Consider the following 22,994-nt stretch of genomic DNA (forward strand, 5'->3'; position numbering starts at 1 on the left):
GTGAAAATGACATGGCAAGAGGCCTATGGAATTTGATCCTTGTATATAGAGCCCCTACCCATTTCTCTTCTATTCTTAGTTATATATTTATAGAAAGAAAGAATCATAGATTCTCTTAGAACAGAAATTTGACTAGCCAAATTAAAACCAACTATCAAATGTAAACATCATTCTAATTAACTGGTTAGAGTTATGACGAAATTTATATATTATTTTATACGAGATAAAAAATGAAATAACTAATACTTGCATAATTCTAACGAGTTGTCAAACCACTCTTACTACATAAATAGCACGCAAGGAACATGTTGCTAAATCAAGATTATAGAAACTAATTTGGACATTAGAAGACAGCATATGCTGAGGCTGGCCTTCCATTCTGTTGCATTAATTACTTTTAAGTTGTCAATTCAAAGGCAATGCAAAATTTTTGCACAATGCCCAACCACAAAAACAGCATGACTACACATCACAATTCTATTATACATATTGATATATTTAATCCCATCAATTCATGTTGCTAGAGCTCCGTTTGATAACGATAACAAGTACAAAAAGATTTTGTTAATGTTAAAAGTGAAGTCATAAAAGGACCGTGGTAAAATCAAAATTTTAACTTTATAAGCTTCAAATTTTATAAGTATGATTTCAAATATTTATAATTGAGTTCTTAACTTAATATTCATACATATTTAATAAATTTCTTTATATAAATACATTATTTGAGCAAAAGTTGTTGAATTTGATCAAACCCAATCCAGATTTCTAGCTCTGCCTCTACTTGTAAAGAAGACATGTTCTCATGCACCAGTAAGAAGGTGTGAGAGGGTTGCTATGATGGGTGCAAAGATAGGTTGAAGAAGTAGTAAAAGAGGTGATTAGCCATACATGATGCACCTACAATTTACTGAGGACATTATAGTAGATAGGAGAATATACGGGTCGATAATTAAAATATTGTTTTATTTACATTCAAACATGAAAGAAGAAGAATTGTGAATATGAACAGAGCATATCAATCTAAAAGGGTCACACAATTGTGTTTGATTACAATAATCAAGCCCATTTCATCGTCTCGAATTTGGTAGGAATTAAACTCTCTCCAATGGCGGTATGCTCAAAGAAATACCCACAAAATTCGTCCTCAAATTCCCCCCACGGCGGGGGGTAAACCCATCCTTCACCGGAGTCACTCAACTTCATCTTTTCCGACTCAAAAATTCCTTCCAAATTCGGTAATTCAATAATCTGACCTAACTGATCTTCAGATGCTGCTGCTACTGTCATCGACTCACTCAATGTCGAAGAAGAAGAAGAAACAGAGGAATTTAGTTCATCCATAGCAGCTGCTTTAGCAGCAGCAGCTTGAACATCTCTAGGTGAAATTGAAGCTGGACGAGGCAACGATTCAACGAGTTGAGGAAAATTGAGAATTGCTGAATTCCCTTTAATACTAAGCGCAGCAACGTCATGTGCTCTTGCAGCCATTTCAGGGGTTGGATAAGTACCTAGCCAAATCCGTGATTTCTTACGCGGTTGTCGAATTTCAGAAACCCATTTTCCCCAACTTCGCATTCGAACTCCTCTGTATACTGGGTAAGATTCATCTCTTCTTCGCTTTTCCATTCGTTTCTCTTCTGGTTCCTCTGTTTTTGACACGGAAATGGGAGATGATTGTACAAGTTCCGCCATTAATTAACGGTGATTGAAATGGACATTGCACAGATGGTTAGAGAAGTATGTATCGAATGCCAAAAAAGTAGGGACATATATATGAAGAGAAGAGGAGTGAGAGAAAAAATTAGTGTAATTCGAATTATCATACTAACGAGAATAAAAGAGAAACATAAAGGATGAAGTAGCTGTCAAAACAGAGACATGCGCGTAGCAACCGTAGGTGAAAGGTGGTTCGGTGCATATCCTTCGTCAAAAATTATGTAATGTATAAAAGTTAGTAAATATTATTGTCTATGATTCATTTTATGTGAGTTAGTTTGATTCGGCATAGAGTTTAAAAAGAAATGAAGACTTTTTAAATTTGTGGTACAAAATGAATGATAGAAATTTATGTGACTGTAAATCATTTTATTAAGGATAAAATATGCATTTTATAGTGAAATTGTTATTTAATATAGAAATGTGTCTTTATTTTTTGGGACTGACTAAATAAGAAAGTAAGTCACATAAATTGGAACAGAGGGAGTATTATTCTTTTCGTTTCAAAAAGAAAAGAATGACTTTCCTTTTTCGGTAATACTTTAATTTCAACTTTTCATGTGACTCACAAAGTTAAAACACATTTTGATATATTTGACTTAATTTTAATTTAGGATTATGAAATTGAAAAGTTTTCTTTAATTTCTTAAGTTCCGTGTCAAGTCAAACTAAATCAATTTTTTTAAATGAAGGGGGTATTATGTTTCAATTTATATGATTTTTTTTAAAAATTTAGTTTCAAAAAATAATGAATTTTTATATTTAGTAATAATTTATTTTAAAATTATTTATTTTATCCTTGACTATAAATACTTATGACTTATTTTAGATTAAAAATTTCAAAAGTTTTTTCTCTTTTTAAAGGTACATCAAATAAATTAGAACGAAGGAAATAACTATTATAAGTGTATATTTAAGTGCATTTCTATAATAATTGTGAAGAAAATTTGCATACCTTTATCAAATTCCTAGTTACATCACTTCAAAGGGAGGGAGGGAGTGACAGAAGGAACGAACATTGTTTATTTTGGTATATTAAAAATTATATACATTGCATAAAAATATTTATTTATAAAGATACTTTTATAATTATGATCGAAAAGATGTAAAAAGGATTTTGAGGACTAGTTGGATCTTAATTTTGCATTACTAATATTTAGAAATCTATGATATAAATGATACACACCTTAATATACAATAGATTATATAACTAATGCTAGCATAAAAAATATATCAAACAAGGTATTATTAATAGCAGTGGTGGAGTCAAATGCAGCACCTCTTCATCGGAAAATTACATTGTGTAGTCAGATAAAAATATTTTTGATGTGTATATATATCACATATTGACACTTCTTGGCTTCTACGCAATTTTACTTCTTTATATTTTGATACTCTTTAGTCGAAGTTATGATTCCACCATTGACTAATACATAAAATTAATGCATGAATTATTTTTGTCAATACACTCTACCAAACAACCAATTTTAAGTTAAAATAATCAAAATAAGTCAAAAGTTCTAAATTAGAATTTCTATCTTATGACTTTGGTTTATAAATCAAAAACCAAAAGCCAATTCAAACCGACTCTAAATAAAAAAAAGAACAAAAAAAAAAATCAAATTCACTATCTCTGGTCGAATAAGTGTTTCAATCAAGAAACTATTGTCTCACATAAAATAGCCTCACACAGTAATTATCAATCATGTAATAATTTTTTTCTACCCAACCACACAACACGTATAGATATATAATAAATAAAATCACATCGCCACTTCACTAACAAAGTCACTATATAAATACATCGGGGGTGTAATTGGACACCTATTCACATAAAAGTTTCTTTTTATGTGAATAAATTTTTAAAAAATAGCAAAAAACAAAGTCTATTAAATGAGCTTACGTTGCTTGAAAACAACGCTGCAAAAAAAAATAATTTTTATCAAGTATAATTGTATTTCAATAATGAGTACAATAATATTTCTAATTTAAATTACTAACAAATAATGGTAGATTTAGCTAATTGAAAAGGTTTTCTATTTCTGAACACATACGTGTACTGTGGTTTTTTCAGCTCAACATCATAATCATCCACGTATTTTCGTTTATGTGTTCGTTAGAGATTGCTAAGTGCTCCTATATTAGTGATGTCCGTTATACTAGTGATGTAACGTGTGAACATAGGTGGAATTAAAGATTGATACATAAGTGATATTCAATTGAGGAATTTTCAAATATTTTGAGTTTATAAATTTGAGAAAATAAGGAGATTAATGATGTCACACATGGTATTGAAATGGATAGGTGAAATGAAGGCTTGCACATAAGATAATATATGATAAGAATGTGTTACCAATTAGACTTAAATATAAGTTTTACGAAGTGATGGTTAGACTTACTTTGTTGTATGGGATAAAGTGTTGATCAGTCAAACGAACACGTTTAGAAAATGAAGGTAGAAGAGATGAGAATATTCAGATGGATGTATTGACATAATTGGAGATAATTAGGAATGAGGTTATACATGATAAGGTGGAGCGGTTTCTGTGGCGGACAAGATGAAGAAAGTGAGATTGAGATGGTTTGAGCATTGAAGAGGAGATGCACGAATGTACCAATAATTAAGGAGATGTGAGAGGTTAGCTATAACAGGTTTTAGAAGAGGCAAAGGTAGCCAAAGAAGAACTTGGAGAAGATGATTAGACATTACATGCTTCAGCCTAATGAGGATATGATACTAGATATAAAAGTTTGGATGTTGAGGATAAGAAGGGTAGTGTGTAACCAAGTGTTATTGTACTTTTATGTGGGGAATTAAGCAAGGATAGTCTCATGTTAATTAGTTTTAAGTATTTAAAAATATTATAGTGTGTGTGGGATGAGATACACATAAACTGAAGATAAATAATAAAACCACAGATCGATGAATGGTGAGCCTATTCATCTGATGTATTATCATTGCAAGGCATATCATACTGAAATATTGTTATTGAATAAATTTTTCAAAAGTAATAATCAAACAACTTCAATTATGCAATTCTTATAAAATATCAAGTATTCAACTTGAAAAATAAATCTTTTTTATATATATGTCACAACAGAGAATTTAAATGTTGACTATGATTGCAAAATATTTAATATCAACTATTGACCTCTTTCTAAGAAATTGTAGCCTCCACCTTTTGACAGACGCATACATATCAAGAAATTATTGTTGACTGATAGTAGTGTTTTGTAAAAAATTGTATTTTTTTAAAAACTGAATCTAACTCGAGGCAACAGAAAAATTGTATTCATATACACTATATTTAAGCGGATTCGCATGTATGTAAGACATATTGAGACTCTCGTTCGCCTTTCTTTTCTATGTATCAGTACTTCCGAAGGTATTTGGTATCTCAGATCTATGTATCTAGTATGATTCACATGTATATGTGATACAATAACTATCTTGTTTGTCTTCCACCTATCTCACTCGCCTCTCTTTCTATGTATATGTACTCCAGAAGGTATTTGGTATTTCAGATATATGTATCTAGTATGATTCACATGTATATGTGATACACTAACTATCTTGTATGTCTTTCTCCTTTCTCACTCGCCTCTCTTTTAATGCATGTATACTTCGGAAGGTATTTGGTATCTCAAATAAATGTATCTAGTATGATTCACATGTTTATGTGATACACTATCTCGTTTGCCTTCCTCCTATCTCGTTCGCCTCTCTTTCTGTGTATTTATACTTCAGAAGGTATTTGGTATCTCAGATATATGTATCTAGAATGATTCACATGTATATGTGATACACTAACTATCTCGTTTGCCTTCCTCCTATCTCGCTGGCTTCTCTTCTCTAGGGGTGTAAAAAATGAGCTCAAATATAGGTAACTCACCCAACCCGCCTATAATTTTAAGGGTTGGGCTCAAGATAATTTGAATTTCAACTCGTCCAAGCGTTAACCCATTTTAAGAGAATCTTCAATTGAGCTCTATTTAATATCTAATTTTAACTTGTTTTAAGACTCTTTATTTGCATTGATGTAATGTATGTTCCTATATTGAAGGTATGAATTGCTATGTATTTTATATCTTTTAGGATTTGTCTATCCATTTGTAATCTTTTTTTTTTTAACTTTTTTGAGTTGAAATTCAAACTGTGGTTATAAAAGTTAAATAACAACATGTTAAATTATTGAGATTAAGCTGGTCAAATTTGGTGGGTCATGCCAACCCGTCCATTTGATGCCCCTACTCTTCTCATATATTTGTATTTCAGAATGTAACTGATAGAAAAAAATATATGTATTTAAGCATATCTAATATGAAATTATTAATTACTGAGGCAATATATAATTATTTCAAAGTATAGAGAGAATTAGTGAATATGATAGGACTGTTTGTCTAACTAGGTAGTTTTTCTTTTAAGGAAAAATTACCTAAATACACAACTTAAGATATCATAATCTCTAAAATTCTCTACTATTTAAAAAAATTACAAAAATTCTCTCTCTGATACATTTATATCCCTTCTCGTATTCCCTCTCGGATACATTATTATCCCCTCTCGGATACATTTCTCACACTAAATAATGTATCATTTGCAATATATTGAACAAAAAGAATTGTATTTGAGAGAAACGAAAAAATTAAAAATTTTGTAATTAAAAAAACTTTCGAGATAGAATGTAATTTGCCCTCAAATGTATGAAATTTATGTACTTATACCTGTTTTTAAAGGAAAGAGGCATAATATCTAGTATCTTGGTCCAGCCCATCTCTTTCTTTAATGGGTTGGGCTTTCCAACTGAAGTCCCGCCGGTGAATCTTCTTTGTTCGGTCCATTATCAGACTTCCGGCGACACGAAGCTTGTCAACTGCAAAAGGAAGGTTACGACGATCAACGTCTCCGACAATGAGTGCAGGTGAATTTAATCTTCTCTCCCCCTTTTTAGGGTTTGCGCTCTCAATTTGTAACGCATATATATATATATGAACAATAAGATACAGTTGATTTATGTAGCTGACCCGAACTATTTTGGGATTAATAACAAACAATGATAACATACTCGGGGGAGCGTAGAATGTATGCATACGTTACCTCTACCTTCTGAGAGCAAGTAGAGAAGTTGTTTGTGAAATACCTCGACTGGAGTAACTTATTTGAGAAATGAATATAGAGGATTTGTATAGCCATTGCAACTAATTTGAGATTGAGGCATAATAGGTTGAATAGGTAATGATCATAATTGATCTTCTATCATTGGTTTCCTGGCTAGTAGGGGTAGGTGGATGTCAAACTACTTCTCATAGATAGGGAGAAAGATGAATGAATGTATACATTGATATGGTTAAAATAAATCAGAGTAACTGTTATTGTGTTTTTTAGATGGGTTTCTCTTCATTTTCGTCCTAGAGATGAGTTACTTATCGAATTCAATGTCAATGAGATTAGATAATTTAATATGATTTAGGGTGTTTTTGATGTGTTGAAAGTTTTTTCAGTGTTGGCTTAACTTAAATCATGAAATATTTTGGTTCCAAGTAAAATATTGTACAATTTGGTGAAGATGATTTCCATCAGTTGCTTTAGCAATCATCAACTTCTAATGGTCACAAATATTAAGTACTAAAACACTGTACTCTCACTCTATCCTCCAATTACCATATATCGCCTACTTTACCCTACCAACACTAAAATGATCCTAGAAAATGTCAAGTCAAAACATTTTTCTCCATTGAAACCACACTCCATTGTTCTGCCTTTGCATTCTTCTTGGGTTCTTTCTGTAGCCTTCATAAAATAAGTCATGGAGCAAATGTGCTGGATAAGGTTGAATTATAACTAATTGATTAATCCAGAGTAAGTGGAAGATACATTTTCGTGTTTGCTAAATTAATAATGGAAGGATTGTACCTAGGTGGCACGGGACCTGTTGTTTTAACTTTGTGATTTTACATTGTAAAACGTTGACCTTATGAAACAATTTAAACAAGGTAATTAGAATGTTTAGTCAAATGATTGATCATCTGTTTGATGATTGTCAAACTTTTTTTACCCACAAAGTTTAATTGGTGTGTATCTCCAGTGTCATTAGAGTAGAGCTTGAAACTTGGCAATTAATGGCTTGAGTTCATGAGTATCAACATTCAGCATCATGCGTTTTTATTTTTATTTTTGATGACAAGGAAACCTGCAGCCGCTACCCTTTGGGTGCGCATAGGGTAAAACCCCCGCTCCTATGCAATAACTCGCAAACCACACAACAGAGGTAACCCGCACTAGGCAAGTCCGGTGCATCATGTGGTGTTATTTGTATTTTTATGACATTTGAGTGTAGATAATTGTTTCCTGACTTGGTGTTTGATTTGATGTAAGCGCCTAGGTGAGGGATCTTTGTACTTTGTGCCCCCCCCCCCCCCCACCCCCTCTTCTCTCTCTTCTCTTTTGTTACCTATGTCTTGTCACTCGTGTTATACAACGTTTGTCTTCTATTGTATGAAGGGGGAGCATTTGGTGGAAATAGAGGACTGAGACCAGTGCCACCTGAAAAAGGAGTTTTTCCTTTGGACCATATGCATTTATGTGACCTGGTATAATATTTCCAAAGATCTCATTATTTATTGGTTTTGTTATTGCCTTCTGTTTTCCCTTCTGTTCTTTTAAGATAAAACCGTAAAAGTATAACAGAAGGTTGTTGATAGAGCATATCTTATCTTTTGCAAGGTTCATTTCTTCTTGTTACTTACTATACTATTTGATTTGTTTTAGGAGAAGAAAGAGTACCTCAATTGTCTTAAATCCTCTGGGCATAAATCTGACAACTGTAGACACCTCTCTAAAAAGTACCTGGTGTGCCGTATGGAGAAGTAAGTCCATTGACATGATTTAGAAAACACTTGCATTGTTTAGTTTTTAGTATGCGAAGTATATTCTAGTGTACAGCTTCTGATAGTCAACAAAGTACTTTCTTGCCATTACAATATTGAACCACATACTTTGTTCATGAGTTCATACAACTGCCAAGATTGAGAGTTCTGCACAAGGCTTGCCTCTTAATTCTTATCATGCTCACACATAATTTTTAATTTAAGGCCATTACATTTTCAATATGTTCAAATTTGTAAAGAGTATGTCTATAGGCTTCTATATTTCCTTTTTTTCTTCTTCTGTGGGCACAAGAGTTGAAAGTTACCTAATGTTGTTGAGTATGACCAATTACCGGTGTTGATTTCATCTCTTTAATTGATTAGTGTTATTATGCCCCGTCTTTATCCAAAAATTAAAGAATGATGTCCCTTGTGGAGTAGGATGGCAGATTATTTGAAATCAGGACACTTGTTTCTATCAAATGTTACCTATTAGTTCAAACTCATAACTTATTCTGGTTTTCTGCATGCTTTCCGTCAAATATCTCAAGAAAGCATGTGTACCAAAGTGGATGAACAAATGCAATAAACTAGCACTTTTGCCAAGTTTTTGGTATATTCTGGATGGTCTTTAATGAATAACAGCACAAATTATTCCTAAAAAAGTCATAAATATCATGGCATTTGGAAAGAATGCAGAAAGTAGAAGCAAAGGGAAGAAACATAAAGTATGGGTCTTTTGGTCTAGAGCAATTAGTTATATACAGAACCAAACCAATGAAATTATCTAGGACAGGAACAGGAAGAAAAGCATTCAAGAAAGAGATTCTCTTTTTTGCTTGATTGCACCTCTGTTTAGGACCCAAACAAAATGAAAAGAGATCTCATGAAAGGCTAACGTCAAATTCCTGCATTTATAAATTTAGGAGAAGAAACTTCCTCCGTCTTTTTCATTTTGCCTTTTTCCTGTATACTATGTTTCTTTGGCAAATTTTACCTCAACAGAGCTTCTGTCTTTTACTTGAAAGAGAAATAGAACTGAAGTGAATGCAAAGTGATGCCTCTTGGCGAAATAGTTTCATCAGATTTGTCTTTCACATCTCCTTGTATTTATCCCCTGCTTGTGGAAAAAAACGCCTCTTTCCTGTAGGTCTACAGCAACTTATCATCCTCTGTAGGAATTTAGACCGTAAGAAAATGTTTTATCTTATGAGTGTTTTGCAGGAACTTGATGGCAAAGCAAGACATGTCAGAACTTGGCTTTGGCAAGAACTATGATGCAGAAACTTCTTCAGAGGAAATGGAACAATAGAAAAATGAAAGAATGAAGAAGATCGATAAATTTTGTTATTCTCTGGGATCTTTTTGAGATGCCTGGGTAGAAAGTTAAAACATACAAGCTTCATTATTGTCACGTGAAAACTTTCGTAGTTACTTATAGGAGGTCTTCTTTTTCTAGATGTATGTTTTTCTACTCCCAAATCCCCAGTCGTTTCTTCATAAACTTTTGTTAACCTCCTTTTTCCCTTTCTTGTGAATTTTGTTTACCTTGAGAGCAAAAATGTATATAGAAAGAGAGAAGGATAAAGAAATGCTATGATAAATTAAAGATTGGTTCAACAGTGCTTTTCATTTGAATAAGAACGTTAAGTTTCATTTTTAAATAACATGGTTGAACTTAAAAGGTTGAAAATTTGTGGTCATGAGGTCAATTCCCATATACTTTTTGCATGAATTCTTGCACTCTAAAAACCAAAAGAATTAAACACAAACCTCATAGATAAACAAAATTTCAATACCGCAAGTCCATAACCAATAATAGTCTGTGAAGGCGCTCTTGTATATAAATGCTTTTAACAAGGGTTGTCGTAAATAGTGCTATTCAATCAGCTTCATTGATAGACGTTTCATCAGGAAATAAGAGTTTAAGATATGGAACAACACCAGGAAGCATGGGCAGATCAGCCAAGTTAACACTCATCAGATCAAAAGCAATGCATGCTTTGTGCATGTGTGTTTCATCAAATACTGGAATTTTAGGGTATCTTTGGCTGAAGTGAGTGAGGATGACGCGGTGTGCTCCAGCAGCGTCCCCTGCCTCAACAGCTTCCCCCATTGTGCTGTGATTTTTTGCTATAGCCTCTTCAACCATGCCATCTTCAAAAGTAGCCTACACGAAAATGGCTCGCAATTTAGACAAAATATTTAAAAAAATAAAATGAATTGGGATAGAAGAACATTCACTGGAAAATATTTTAAACATATTTAGTAACATGCCTCATGTATGAGGAGTGTTGCCCCATGAGAGGCTTTAACCAATTCTGGACAAGGCCTTGTGTCACCAGAGTAAACAATCTTCCAACCTGGTATTTTCTTCCCAATAACATTAGTCCTATCAGCAAACTTCAGGACGATTCCATAAGCTTGTGGACAGTGAATAACGGGAACACTAATCAAAGTCATCAATCCTGCTTGTCTGAGCATGTTCTTTAGCCTGCTTGCGCTCCCATTAGCATCATTATCGTCATTTGACTCAAAAGCCTCCCATGAAGATTCTGTGGTATCTCTACAATCAAGGAACTGCATATCTAGTTCCTCAAGCATTTGGTACCTATCAAGAAATATCTCAAGTTGTTGAGGACCTACAACTATTAAAGGTTCGTGGGGAGTTCCACTGAGCAAATCATGTCTCAGAGCAAGAATTCTTGCAAGTCCCGCATGATGATCTGCATGAATATGAGAAATCCAAATACATTTTAAACCCTTCACCGCTTCATCAGCACCATCAACACCAAATCTGTTATGAAAAGAGCAAAGTGTATCACACATTAAGTGTAGGCAAAAAAAAATATGGATATGACAGGCTTATGTTAATGAACTGCCACTTTACCTTCTTTTTAGTTGTCCCAGTGTTCCTTCACCACAATCTAACAAAATACTTCCCTTTAAGAAAAGATTAATAAATATAGAACTAACATTTCGGTATTTTGAGGGCTGCGATGAACCAGTTCCGAGAAGAACAATCTCCATATCCTCTCTTGTTATACCTTCCAAACAGCTCGGTATTGGAGTTTCATGCAACTGTGGCTCTTCAATTGATCCATTGTTCCCATGCCAGAGTTGGCTAATATGTTTAGAAACACTTATAATTTCTGGAATATTTGAAGTTAACTCATTTAAGATTTCTGTCCGAGAAATAGTAGCAGGAACATTAGAATTGTCTAATCCAAGATCTTTGTATGGAAGAAGATTGAACTGTTCCAGAAAACAAAGTTCAGTTTAAATAAAGCAAGCATCAAAGTAAATAACTAGCATAAGATAGGCGGCATGGATTTTATGGAAAATATATGTGCATGTACATTCCTAAGCAAATCTAGTTAGTACATACTTTCTTAGTCCTTTCTATAGGCAAGAACAATATATTTTACTTATAAGAAGTAGCAACTTTCTAATTCAGGTTAGAACCATTTCAACCAAACTATATTGATTCCCTCACCTTGAGGAGGTTCTCTGCATAAGTGATCTGACATGAAGTTGGAAGTGACAACTGAAAAGTACAAAATTAAAATAGCTGCTCAATTAGGCAAACATACCCAAGGTCCAAGTAATTATCAGCAGTAAAATATATTGCTCATCCAAACAAAATTTTAGCAAAGGTATACCTCCCTCGGGAACTTTGAGACTGATCGTAAGCTCTTCAATTGCTGAAGAGACCAAAAACCAGGAGAAGGAAATAATTGAGGACACAAGTAGTTAAGTCTTGCAGCAACTCTTGAACTGGATTTCAGAATTGGAATCTCAATATTCTTCCTGCAGATGGCCCACAAGAATAATAAACATACAACTATATAAACAGGAAACATAAATTAGAGGAGAAAGCTAGACATGCAGTTGAAAAAAAGGGAAAATTATAAGGTAATTACGGTTCATGTCGTGCCATTATGTGCTGGGCATCACCAAATCTGGTCATCCATTGATCATATGCAGTTGTACTTGTTACTGACGCAGGGCTAAGGTGAATCAAACAATTTACTTTTTTGCACATTTCAACAGGTTGTTCTGATGTATTCGAGTAATATGGAATAAGAGACTGCAAAGATGACAATTCTTGCAGATGAGATAGTGTTGGACAGTCAACAAGGAGCACAATAGGACCGTGAGTGGAAGGCTCCATAACATCACAAGGGTGAACCTGCGCAGCAAAAAAAATGCAAGCAAAGCACCGAGAACTTAATGAGATAGACTATGAAGTCCGAGATAAACTATGGAAAGAATCTTCCTAACTTACAATGATATTTTGGTGATCTGACACCACTGAATTCCCTCTTTGCAATTGACCATATTTTGGCCCAGGTTCCACTCCGAGAGCAGCAGCCTTATCTGGATAGAACTTCCCTTTGATCTCCGGCAACTCACAAATATAAATCACCGAGAGCTCACCAGGATTTAATGCCACTTCAGCTGTGAGATTCATCCATTGTGCTTGAAGGTCTTCAGCTAAATGACTACCACTAACTAGTGGAGTATTTGGCTCAGAGGATCCTTCCTTCATTGAGCCACACACTTTCAAGCAACGTGGTGGCAAGAGAACAACCAATAGTTTGACAACTCCATCAGTAATGGGAGAAAAAAGACGATCAAACTTCCTTGAAGAAGCACTAGCAACTTCATCTGATCCATTACGGAGAACACTATCTATATAACCCATGGCAGAATTTGGGATGAATGATTCCATTGCTTTAACCAATAGATAAAGATCCGGAGGACCCGAAACATTTACCTGCAAGCAAATGGTGTAAGCTGTATCAAATTTTCAAATTCCATTTGTAAACAACAACACCTCAATCCCAAACAAGCTGGGATCGACTATACAAATTCTCACTGACCATTTATCTCCATTTAAATTCATCTCAAGCTAATATTGTATAAAACAAAAGAATAAATATAAAAAGTAAAAATACAAATAAGAAAAGCGATGAAATTTGTGATGAATATATAGTAAGTAAAAAAAGTTAATGCGACACTCACAGACATCCCGTCTTTTCCCATCCCAGCCAAAGTCAATAAGAGACCTGCAAGTAAAACAATAGAACTTCTTTGGTGGTCTTAATCAACTGCAATCAATACGCCAGAGTCTTCTGAAGGGTTAGTTTGATCCAGACACTCAATAAGTTAACTTTCATATTGTGCTCATTGATAACCAACCTGGGAGTCCTCCAACAGTTTCTGAGCAGACACGTGATAGAAATATGTGATCAATCTGGTAAAAAAAAAGAGATTTTTATGTGTATTCCCCTAGAACAGAAAAAAAGTACTTACACACTAATTAGGTTTACAACAGCAAGATAATATATCTGAATACCTGTGACAATGTAATTTTATGCTCTGTCAAGAAGCGTTGCAATCCCTGCGAGAAAAACATAAATAGGTGTTGAGAACTAAGTCCGAGTGCACTTTTTTTTTATGACAAGGGAAACCAACAACTGCTACCCTTTGGGTGTGCACAGGATAAAACCCCCATTCCTATGCAATAGCTTGCAAACCACACAAGAGAGGTAACCCGCACTAGGCAACCAATTGTACTTTTTTTGTTCTTCCAGTTTATCTACAACAATCCTCTTTTTGACAAAGGCAACGAGAACTAAGAAAGAGCAACAATGACAAAAGTGGAAACAATTTGTAGAACGATATTATGAAGAGGAAACCTACTAGAACAATGATAAAGACATAGACAATAGCTAAATCATTTTTTTATTGTTACAAGAAAAATGCCTCCTCTTTCATCTACTAAACATTTATTCAACAGAATTGAGAATAGGTGGATCAAACAATTAGGGCCTGTTTGGATGGGCTTATATAAAGTAACTTATAAGTCAAAAGTTAAAAGTCATAAGTAGATGGTACCTTACTTTTGACTTTGACTTATTTTAAAACTTTTCTGGCCTAAAAGTGGGTGCTTAAAAGAACTTTATAACTTTTCCAAATACCTCCAAAACTAAAGAACTACTTAAGAGTCAAAAGCACCTAAAAATTAAGTTAATCCAAACGGGCACATAATCCACTATGCCTCGACATGAATATAGATGCATTCAGCTGTATAGATCCTCTATACCATTCGACTCCATTATGCTCATTCTAACAGAATATACCTGGATTTAGACTTTACATAAATAATATATAAATGCAAACAAGGTATCTTTTTAGGTCAAATTAGTCTACCTGCTTCACAAAAGCAATAAAAAATGGCCATAATACTCGATCATCATCATCAACAACAACATAATACCCAGTGTAATCCCACAACTGGGGTCTGGAGAGTATAGTGTATTCGCAAACCTTACCCCTGCCTTGGGAGGTAGAGTTTTTGTTTCCGATAGACCCTCTGCTCAAGAAAACACATAACACAACACTACGGGAAAAGAAATAACATAAGTGAAGAAGCCATGACAAAATACTAAAGATAGCATGAAAAAACATTCAGAAAAAAAAAGGAACAGTATCTACAACAAAATAAATACTATAATCAAAGTACAATCAAATAGATATGGGAGATATTGTCAAACTAACAAAATAGAATCACACTAGAACTACGCTACACTTATAGTATCAACTAGAACAATATGAGAACCACCTGCAACACACACTTGGGACTCGCCCATTTTTTTGTGCAAGAAAAATAAATCATAGTTACGCAATACATAGTTAATACATCACACTGATGGTTTCCGATATAAAATCCCGCATTACTCATATAACGTTTGGTAAAAACTCTGAATAACTATTACCTACATACCTTATATGGTCAATTTATTCACTATTTTAAACGATATAGAATGCGCAATAAGAATGTGTGTTTTAGCGATAGCACAATTAAGCTAATTCTTGATTTGGTTATCTCAAACTTTGAATAACGATTAACACATTCTTATTCATCAAAAATAGTTCACCATATAATAGTCCATGCACATATTATTGTTGCATAACTAGTACGCAAACCAAACAACCGCCCTAATGTTATTTACAGAAGGGAACTTGAAAAAACTTACTTCTCCTGCGTTAAATAAAAACCTCCATTTGTCCAAAAAGAGGAGGATAGAGGGTGATGTATCTTGAGTATCCATGCCATTTCCTAGGATCTGTGTGAAATTCTAAGAATCAAAAGTTAAATTTTTTCGAGGTGTGAAAAAGCAAGCGATTAGAATAACAAATTTGATATGATTAATGAACATATATGCTAAATGCATATTTATAAGGACACAAGATGTTTGTCCACACCAAACATCCTTACTGTGGTCTGTGAAAAATGAAACAGTTAAATTAGTACTCTTACGAATTCCGTGAATATCCTGACTGATTTAGTGACTACAAGAAACATTCAAAGTGTTCTTTTTCTTTTTATGAACGTGGTGTCTGAGCATGCTTTTGCGTAGCTCTACTAATTCCAAGAGATACATGCCACCTAAACCAGCAACAGGTACGTGACTCTGTCCACCAAGTCTAGGACAGATGGAAGAATCACCTAGTATTTTTTTTGTCTGATTTGAACCTTAACCACTTAATCGACCACTAGACCACACTCTGGGTGCAAATATTCAAAACATTATTATGCAAAACTAGTAGAAAGGACAGAACTTTATGCTCTTATCAATTGCTAAATCTTTTGACACATATATAGTGTATATACAAGACATATTAAAAATGTTAAACTACCAAAAAAAAAAAACACTTTTTCAGAAACTTTCTTTTTATCAGTACAGAGCAGAAAACTTTATTCTTTGAATTTAACTATTCTCCAAAATTACAATACCATAGACATTGTTATTCTGTTTTGAGTAACACCCACTTCAGTTCCCTGTTTAAATTGACAGAAATCACCTTATTTTGAACATACCTGTATATATGACTTGTTATTACCAGTTATTTTGGGCTCGTCTTCTTTGGGTAGAGGGTTTTTCTTCTGCCTGTCATTACTATCATTACCCTCAGCCCTTCTTTTCCTCTTCTTCCCCATTCGACTCAAAAATTTACGCAACGATTCCCTCTGTCTCTCCTCCACCGGCGAATTCTTAGTTTTGGCGATACAGTTTCACTGTTCAAGTTAGTTTTTTTTTTTTTTTTTTTGAACTGTTTTTTCCTCAAATTAAGCAATATTTTGATTTAGGCATATATTATTGTTACCTAATAAAGTTTTTAGTTTAGGGATTGGTTTGTTGGTGTATTTGTTTAATTTAGGGGTTGAATTTCAGTAATTTCTATTTTACTGTTAATTTTAGTGATACTTTGATTTTGAATTCTTTTGTGTTTCCTCTTGTTAGTCTAAAGTCTTAGGTATTTCACTTAAAACATGTCTGGGGATGGATAAAGAAAAATAATTCTAGCATAAATTTTTAATATTTTTAAATTTTTTTATTTTATTACAAAGTTTAGGATAATTTATTTTAGGATTAATAATTAGTAATGGAATATGTACGTCTTATTTTTAGATGGAATAATAATTTTGGTATGACTTATCCCTGACAAAAATATCCCCTCAAAGACAGATTTTAATTGGGTAGGTCAGTTTGTGACGAAAATCTAGTGTTGTGGGATTTAGAGATCGTTTAGGTTATGTGGTGTAGCATTTAGTTATTTCAAGTTTTGATTATGTTAGTCGAGGGGCTTGGTGGTTCATAGAAACTTTCAGATTGAGAAACGAATTCGTAGAACTTCAATTATAGCGATTTTCACGATGAGATATATTTGTATCGTCATAGATTCAAGTGTGTGTTGTGAAATGGGGAATTCGAAAACTACCCTCAAGTTTTTCTCTATAATCATTGTAGCGAGACAATCGTAATGGTCAACTGATCGCTATGGCGGCTCGAAGAAAAGCCGAGGGACCAGTATAAAGCTCATTTTTAGATTTGAGAGAGGCGATTTCCCATCAAGTAGGACTTTTTTCATCATTTGAGGTAAGATTAGTACCCCTTCAAACATTAATCTGTGTGTTTAATCTATAAGATCATTAGAATGGGTGGTGCAATTCTTCAGTTCAGGCTCTAAGTTCATGATTGATAGAAATACGTATGGATACTCCCAAATGTTGGAAAAATACGGACTAACACAAAATATATATGGTCAAAATAATGAAAATAAAATGGGAAAATAATGACATCAAGAATTTTACATGGAAACCCTTTTAAATGAGGGAAAAATCATGGGTCAAGAGGAGCAATTGATATCACTATAGCAAGGAATTTTTACATTGTGTAGTCACGAATACAATATTCAAAATGACTACTACAAACTCAAAAGGAATAACACTCTTTTGATTTTTCACCTTACTAAAAAATATCGTTCACGCGCTATTTTTCTTCACAGACTATTTTCTTGTATAGTCTATGAAAACCTCACAGCTCTCTATATTTTTCTTTCTCCGTGAATTGGTATATTCTATAAATGAGCTAATGAGCTCCATTTATAGAAGAAATTTATAGCTAATGATGTCACAATGACATCATGAAAATACTAAATTTTCAAACTTTGCAACTATGTAGTTATCTTGGTAAGATTTAGTTGGTATGTAGTTGTACCAAAGTGAGACTTTGATAAAATGGGGCTGGAACCCCACAAATCTCATACTGAAGCGCTCTAGTACACGTTCAATGTACTTCTTCTGTGACAAATGAATCTTTCTTTCATCTCTGAGACGAGTAATTCGCATGCCCAAAATTTGCTTGGAATGACCCAAGTCTTTCATAGAAAAGACTTACACAACTCTTTCATCAAATCGTCAATTTTGGAAGTATCTTTGTCCACAATCAACATATCATCTAAATACAACAAGAGGATGATAAAATCATTGTCAGAAATTTTTTGTACAAATACACAATGATCTGAAGAAGTCTTCTTATAGCCTTGCTCCCCCATAATAGATTCAAACTTTTTGTACCACTGTCTAAGAGCTTGCTTTAGGCCATAGAGACTCTTTCTGAGTTTGCACACAATTTTCTTTACCATCTACTTTGAAGTCCTCAGGTTGTTCCATACAAATCTCTTCTTCTAGTTCACCGTGAAGGAAAGTCGTCTTCACATCCATCTGCTCAATCTCTAAATTAAGACTAGCAGTCAAACCTAGAACTGTACGAATCGAGGACATTCTCACAACAAGAGAAAATATTTCGTCAAAGTCAATACCCCTTCTTTGACCAAATCCCTCAACAACCAAGCTAGATTTGTATCTGGGCTTTAAGTTGTGTTTTTCAACTTTAACTTTGAACACCTACTTGTTCTTCAAAGCTCTCATGTCCTTGGGCAATTTTACCAACTCATAAGTGTGGTTCTCATGCAGACACTTCATCTCATCTTGCATGACTTCAATCCATTGATACTTGTGCTCATCTTCCATGGCGTCCTCATAACATTCATGTTCTCCCCCGTCAGTAAGTAACACATACTCATTGGGTGAATAATGAGAGGACGAACCCGCTGTCTTGTGGACCTTCTAAGCAGAATATTTGATTCGTCCACAACTTCATGAGCAAGAGGATCATCAATAAAAATATCATTGTTATTATCAACATTAACATGTTGATTTGATACATGATTATGGGTGTCACCGTGATCATCAAGCCCAAAACATCATGCATACTTGTGTGAGGAACTTCATCTAGATGAACTATGTCATCAAAATTTGAAGATTCTAGCTTCTCCACTTTGTCAATATCTTCAATTGTTTGATTCTCCATGAAAATAATATCATGGCTTCTCGCGAGTTTCTTCTCAATTGGATCATATAACATGTAATCAAATTCATCAAGGCCATATCCAATGAAGATGCACTATCTTGTCTTGGCATCTAACTTTGACCTCTCATCTTTCGGCACATGTACAAAAACTTTACAACCAAATACTCTCAAATGGTCATAGGAAACATCATTTTCATGCCAAACTCTATTTGGAACATCACTTTGCAAAGCAACAGTAGGAGATAAATTAATAACATGTGCAGCGGTCAATAAAGCCTCACCTCAAAATGAGTTCGGCAACTTTGCTTCAGAAAGCAAACATCTAACTATTTCCATCAAGGTCCTATTCATCCTCTCAGCCAGACCATTAAGCTGAGGAGTCTTGGGAAAAGTCTTTTGGTGTCTAATACCTTTATGCTTGCAGTATTCGTCAAATGGTCCACAATATTCACTACCATTATTAGTACAAATACATTTCAATTTCTTTCCAATTTATCTTTCAACTGAAGCTTGAAACTACTTGAAGACACCTAACACTTGGTCTTTTGTCTTCAAGACATAGACCCCAAACTTTTCTCGAGCAGTCATCAATAAAAGTGACAAAGTAGAGTGCACCACCCAATGCCATTGTCTTCATTGGACCACATAAATCAGAGTACACTAATTCAAGCGACTCTGTCTTTCTCGAATGAGGGTTAGACTTAAATGAAACTCTATTTTGTTTACCAGCCAAACAGTGCTCACACTTTTCTAATTTGGCACTTTGGAAATTTGACAATAATTTCTTCTTGGCTAGAACATTAAGTCATTTCTCGTTGATGTGGCTAAGCCTCTTGTGCCATAACGTTGAAGAGTTATCGCTCTCAACCGCATTCACCATATCAACACAAAAAGANCGAGTCTCGGGGGTCTTAGGTTAGGATCGGTTCTTGAATCCCCGAATCAAGATCAAGTCTCGATTGAAAATTTACATTTTACATATTATTTTACGTATAATATTACAAAATTATGTTGAAGAGTTATCGCTCTCAACCACATTCACCATATCAACACAAACAGAAGTCGTAGTCCAGTATAGACCACGACGATTGTTACCACGAGCCACAACCAAGGAACCCTTAATGAGCTTCCATTTTTCATCACCATTGGTACTAACATATCCTTGATCATCCAAAACACCAACAGAAATCAGGTGCAAATGAACATCAGGAGCATGTTTCACATTGTTCAAAACTAGTTTAGTTCCAACACTAGTTTCCAAACAAAATGTACCAATACCAACCACCATATAAATAGTCTTATTACCCACACTCAAGGTTCCAAAATCACCAAGTGTATAGGAAGAGAAAAAATCTTTCCTTAATGTCACGTGTGATGCGGTACCAGTGTCCACAACCTAGCTTGACTCATCACAAGCAATATTTATCATATCCACATCAAGGACGGTAACAAGATCTTAGGTAGTGATTGTGGCTAGTCAATTTTAATTGTTATCTTTTTTAGTTTTCTCTTTGTTTTTATGCTCCCTCTTCAACTTCCTGCAGAACTTTTTTGTGTGCTCTTTCATGCCACAATGATAGCACTCAATATTCTTAAGTCTGCCTCTGAATTTGCTCCTATTTTGTTCTCTATTCTGAGAATCACGAGTTTTGTTTCTCCTCCTAGGGCCAGTCACTAGGACATCCGACGAAGAAGAACCCAGAGATTTTCTTTTCATCTCTTTGTTCAAGACACTAATCTTGACGGAATCCATAGAGATCACACCATCCGGAGCAGAATTTGACAATAAAGTTCTAAATGTTTCCTAAGAGTCTGGTAGGGAACCAAGTAGAAGCAAGCCTTGAATTTCTTCATCAAATTTAATAGCCATAGCAGATAATTGGTTCATGATCCCCTGAAAATTATTCAGATGGTCTATTATCGGAGAACCATCATGATACTTTAAACTCAACATTTGCTTTATTTTGGACATTTTTTATTGCCAGTCTTTCGAGCATACAAAATTTCAAGATGCTCTCATAGGGTTCGAGCATGTGTCTCCCCAGAAATATGGTTCAACACATTATCGTCAACCCATTGCCTAATGAATTCACAAACCTGTCTGTGTAACAGATTCCACTCTTCATCTGTTTTATTATCAGGCTTTACAGTGGTAAAGACTGGTTTGTAAAAATTCTTGACATAAATCAGATCTTTCATTTTCTCCTTCCAAATGACATAATTAACACCATTCAAAATAATCATTCTACTTGTATTGGCTTCCATCGTTTTCTCAAAAAAATAATCTAGTTATTGCAAATCAAAGTAAATCTTTTATGATGTGGAAGTTCAGACTATGTTACAACCACAGAGAATACTCAGATATAACCTTGGCTCTGATATCAGTTTGTTGAAAAAATGCGGACTAACACCAATATATATATGGTCAAAATAATGGAAATAAAATGGAAAAATAATGACACCAAAATTTTTACGTGAAAACCGTTTTAAATAAGGAAAAAACTAAGGGCCAAGAGGAGCAACTGATATCACTATAGTAATAAATTTTTACACTGTGTAGTCACGAATATAATATTCAAAATGACTACTACACACTCAAAAAGGAATAACACTCTTTTGATTTTTCACCTTACTAAAAATATCGCTCACACTCTATTTTTCTTCACAGATTATTTTTCTTATATAGTATATGGTATACTTCACTTTGTTCTCAAAAAAATATATTTGTTTCTCTCTACCTTGGTGTATCTTGAACTGATGAGCTGATGACCCTTATATAGAAGAAATTTGCAACTGTAAATTTCAACATCATTCACAATATGTTAAAGTTGTGCCACCAAAAGTTTTTAATTGTTGTGTTTCTCAACATTTGCTGCAACTGCAAATTTGCTAACCTTGCCAACCATTGACAGTGCATGCAGCAATTGTTGAAGTCAATAATGGGGTTGGACCCTATAAATCTCCCCCTCCAGTCTCATTCACAATAAGGATATATTTTTACCTTCTTTAGAGAGAGCTCATACTCACTTACTCTGATACCAGTCTGTTGGGAAAACACGGACTAACAAAAAATATATATGATCAAAATAATGAAAGCAAAATGAGAAAATAATGACACAATTTTTTTACGTGAAAATCCTTTTTAAATGAGAGAAAAACCACGAGCCAAGAGGAGCAACTGATATCACTATAGTAAGGAACTTTTACACTGTGTAGTCACGAATACAATATTCAAAATGACTACTACACACTCAAAGGAAATAACACTCTTTTGATTTTCCATCTTACTAAAAAATATCGCTCACACTCTATTTTTCTTCACGGACTATTTTCTTGTATAGTCTATGGAAACCTCACAACTCTCTATATTTTTCTTTCTCTGTGAATTGGTGTATTCTATAAATGAGCTAATGAGCTTCTTTTATTAGGGCTGGGCATAAACATCGAGAAACCAAAACACCGAACCAAATCAAATTATTTGGTATTTTGGTTTTGGTATTTCGGTTATCGGTTCAGTATTCGGTATATATTTTCGTATTTTTCATTTCGGTATGTAATTTTGTATTATTCGGTATTTTGGTTTACCGAAATATATTATATTGTATTTATTATATTATTAATATTATTAATATTAAATAATAAATAGGCAAGATTAGGTCAAACTTTTCACTTTTCAGCTTTTAC

At 33.9% G+C, this 22,994-nt stretch overlaps 3 protein-coding genes across 10 annotated transcripts; 1 reads left to right on the forward strand and 2 right to left on the reverse strand.

Annotated features, from left to right (window-relative positions):
- Positions 1 to 944: 944 nt before the first annotated feature.
- LOC125862211 (dehydration-responsive element-binding protein 3-like) lies at positions 945 to 1,820 on the reverse strand. The gene has a single exon (XM_049542236.1). It carries the CDS (start codon positions 1,690 to 1,692, stop codon positions 1,057 to 1,059), a length of 636 nt encoding a protein of 211 aa, XP_049398193.1. The 5' UTR covers positions 1,693 to 1,820; the 3' UTR covers positions 945 to 1,056.
- Positions 1,821 to 6,466: 4,646 nt separating this feature from the next.
- LOC125862212 (uncharacterized) lies at positions 6,467 to 10,198 on the forward strand. Its single transcript, XM_049542237.1, has 4 exons — positions 6,467 to 6,638; positions 8,219 to 8,307; positions 8,486 to 8,583; positions 9,808 to 10,198. Exons 1-4 carry the CDS (start codon positions 6,629 to 6,631, stop codon positions 9,893 to 9,895), a joined length of 285 nt encoding a protein of 94 aa, XP_049398194.1. The 5' UTR covers positions 6,467 to 6,628; the 3' UTR covers positions 9,896 to 10,198.
- A 162-nt stretch (positions 10,199 to 10,360) lies between these two features.
- LOC125862209 (tRNAse Z TRZ4, mitochondrial-like) lies at positions 10,361 to 16,712 on the reverse strand. Of its 8 annotated transcripts, XM_049542227.1 has the most exons (12): positions 16,475 to 16,712; positions 15,630 to 15,719; positions 13,946 to 13,990; positions 13,789 to 13,843; positions 13,612 to 13,655; positions 12,872 to 13,363; positions 12,507 to 12,775; positions 12,246 to 12,393; positions 12,080 to 12,130; positions 11,474 to 11,838; positions 10,861 to 11,380; positions 10,361 to 10,753 (listed from the first exon to the last, which is right to left on the reverse strand). In XM_049542227.1, the coding sequence occupies exons 1-12, from the start codon at positions 16,592 to 16,594 to the stop codon at positions 10,466 to 10,468; spliced, it is 2,487 nt and encodes an 828-aa protein (XP_049398184.1). In that variant the 5' UTR covers positions 16,595 to 16,712; the 3' UTR covers positions 10,361 to 10,465. The 8 variants fall into 8 exon arrangements, with proteins under 8 accessions (XP_049398184.1, XP_049398187.1, XP_049398190.1 ...); XM_049542230.1 differs by lacking the exon at positions 16,475 to 16,712 and having other exon boundaries at positions 13,612 to 13,718; XM_049542233.1 differs by lacking the exon at positions 16,475 to 16,712 and having other exon boundaries at positions 13,612 to 13,697; positions 15,630 to 15,679.
- Between the last annotated feature and the right edge of the window lie 6,282 nt (positions 16,713 to 22,994).

The sequence above is a fragment of the Solanum stenotomum genome, chromosome 4 (assembly GCF_019186545.1).
Source record: "Solanum stenotomum isolate F172 chromosome 4, ASM1918654v1, whole genome shotgun sequence".
NCBI classification, from domain to species: Eukaryota; Viridiplantae; Streptophyta; class Magnoliopsida; order Solanales; family Solanaceae; genus Solanum; species Solanum stenotomum.

What these genes read in the sequence shown, in the direction of transcription:
- LOC125862212 (XM_049542237.1), top strand. An exon ending in ATATGCATTTATGTGACCTG is followed by an intron (nt 8,308 to 8,485) that starts GTATAATATTTC and finishes GATTTGTTTTAG; the next exon opens with GAGAAGAAAGAGTACCTCAA. An exon ending in CTGGTGTGCCGTATGGAGAA is followed by an intron (nt 8,584 to 9,807) that starts GTAAGTCCATTG and finishes AGTGTTTTGCAG; the next exon opens with GAACTTGATGGCAAAGCAAG.
- LOC125862211 (XM_049542236.1), bottom strand. Translation starts at nt 1,692, where the DNA reads ATGGCGGAACTTGTACAATCATCTCCCATTTCCGTGTCAAAAACAGAG.
- LOC125862209 (XM_049542227.1), bottom strand. Translation starts at nt 16,594, where the DNA reads ATGGGGAAGAAGAGGAAAAGAAGGGCTGAGGGTAATGATAGTAATGAC. An exon ending in TTTTATTTAACGCAGGAGAA is followed by an intron (nt 13,991 to 15,629) that starts GTAAGTTTTTTC and finishes TTTTTCTCGCAG; the next exon opens with GGATTGCAACGCTTCTTGAC. An exon ending in TGGGAAAAGACGGGATGTCT is followed by an intron (nt 13,364 to 13,611) that starts GTGAGTGTCGCA and finishes ATTTGCTTGCAG; the next exon opens with GTAAATGTTTCGGGTCCTCC.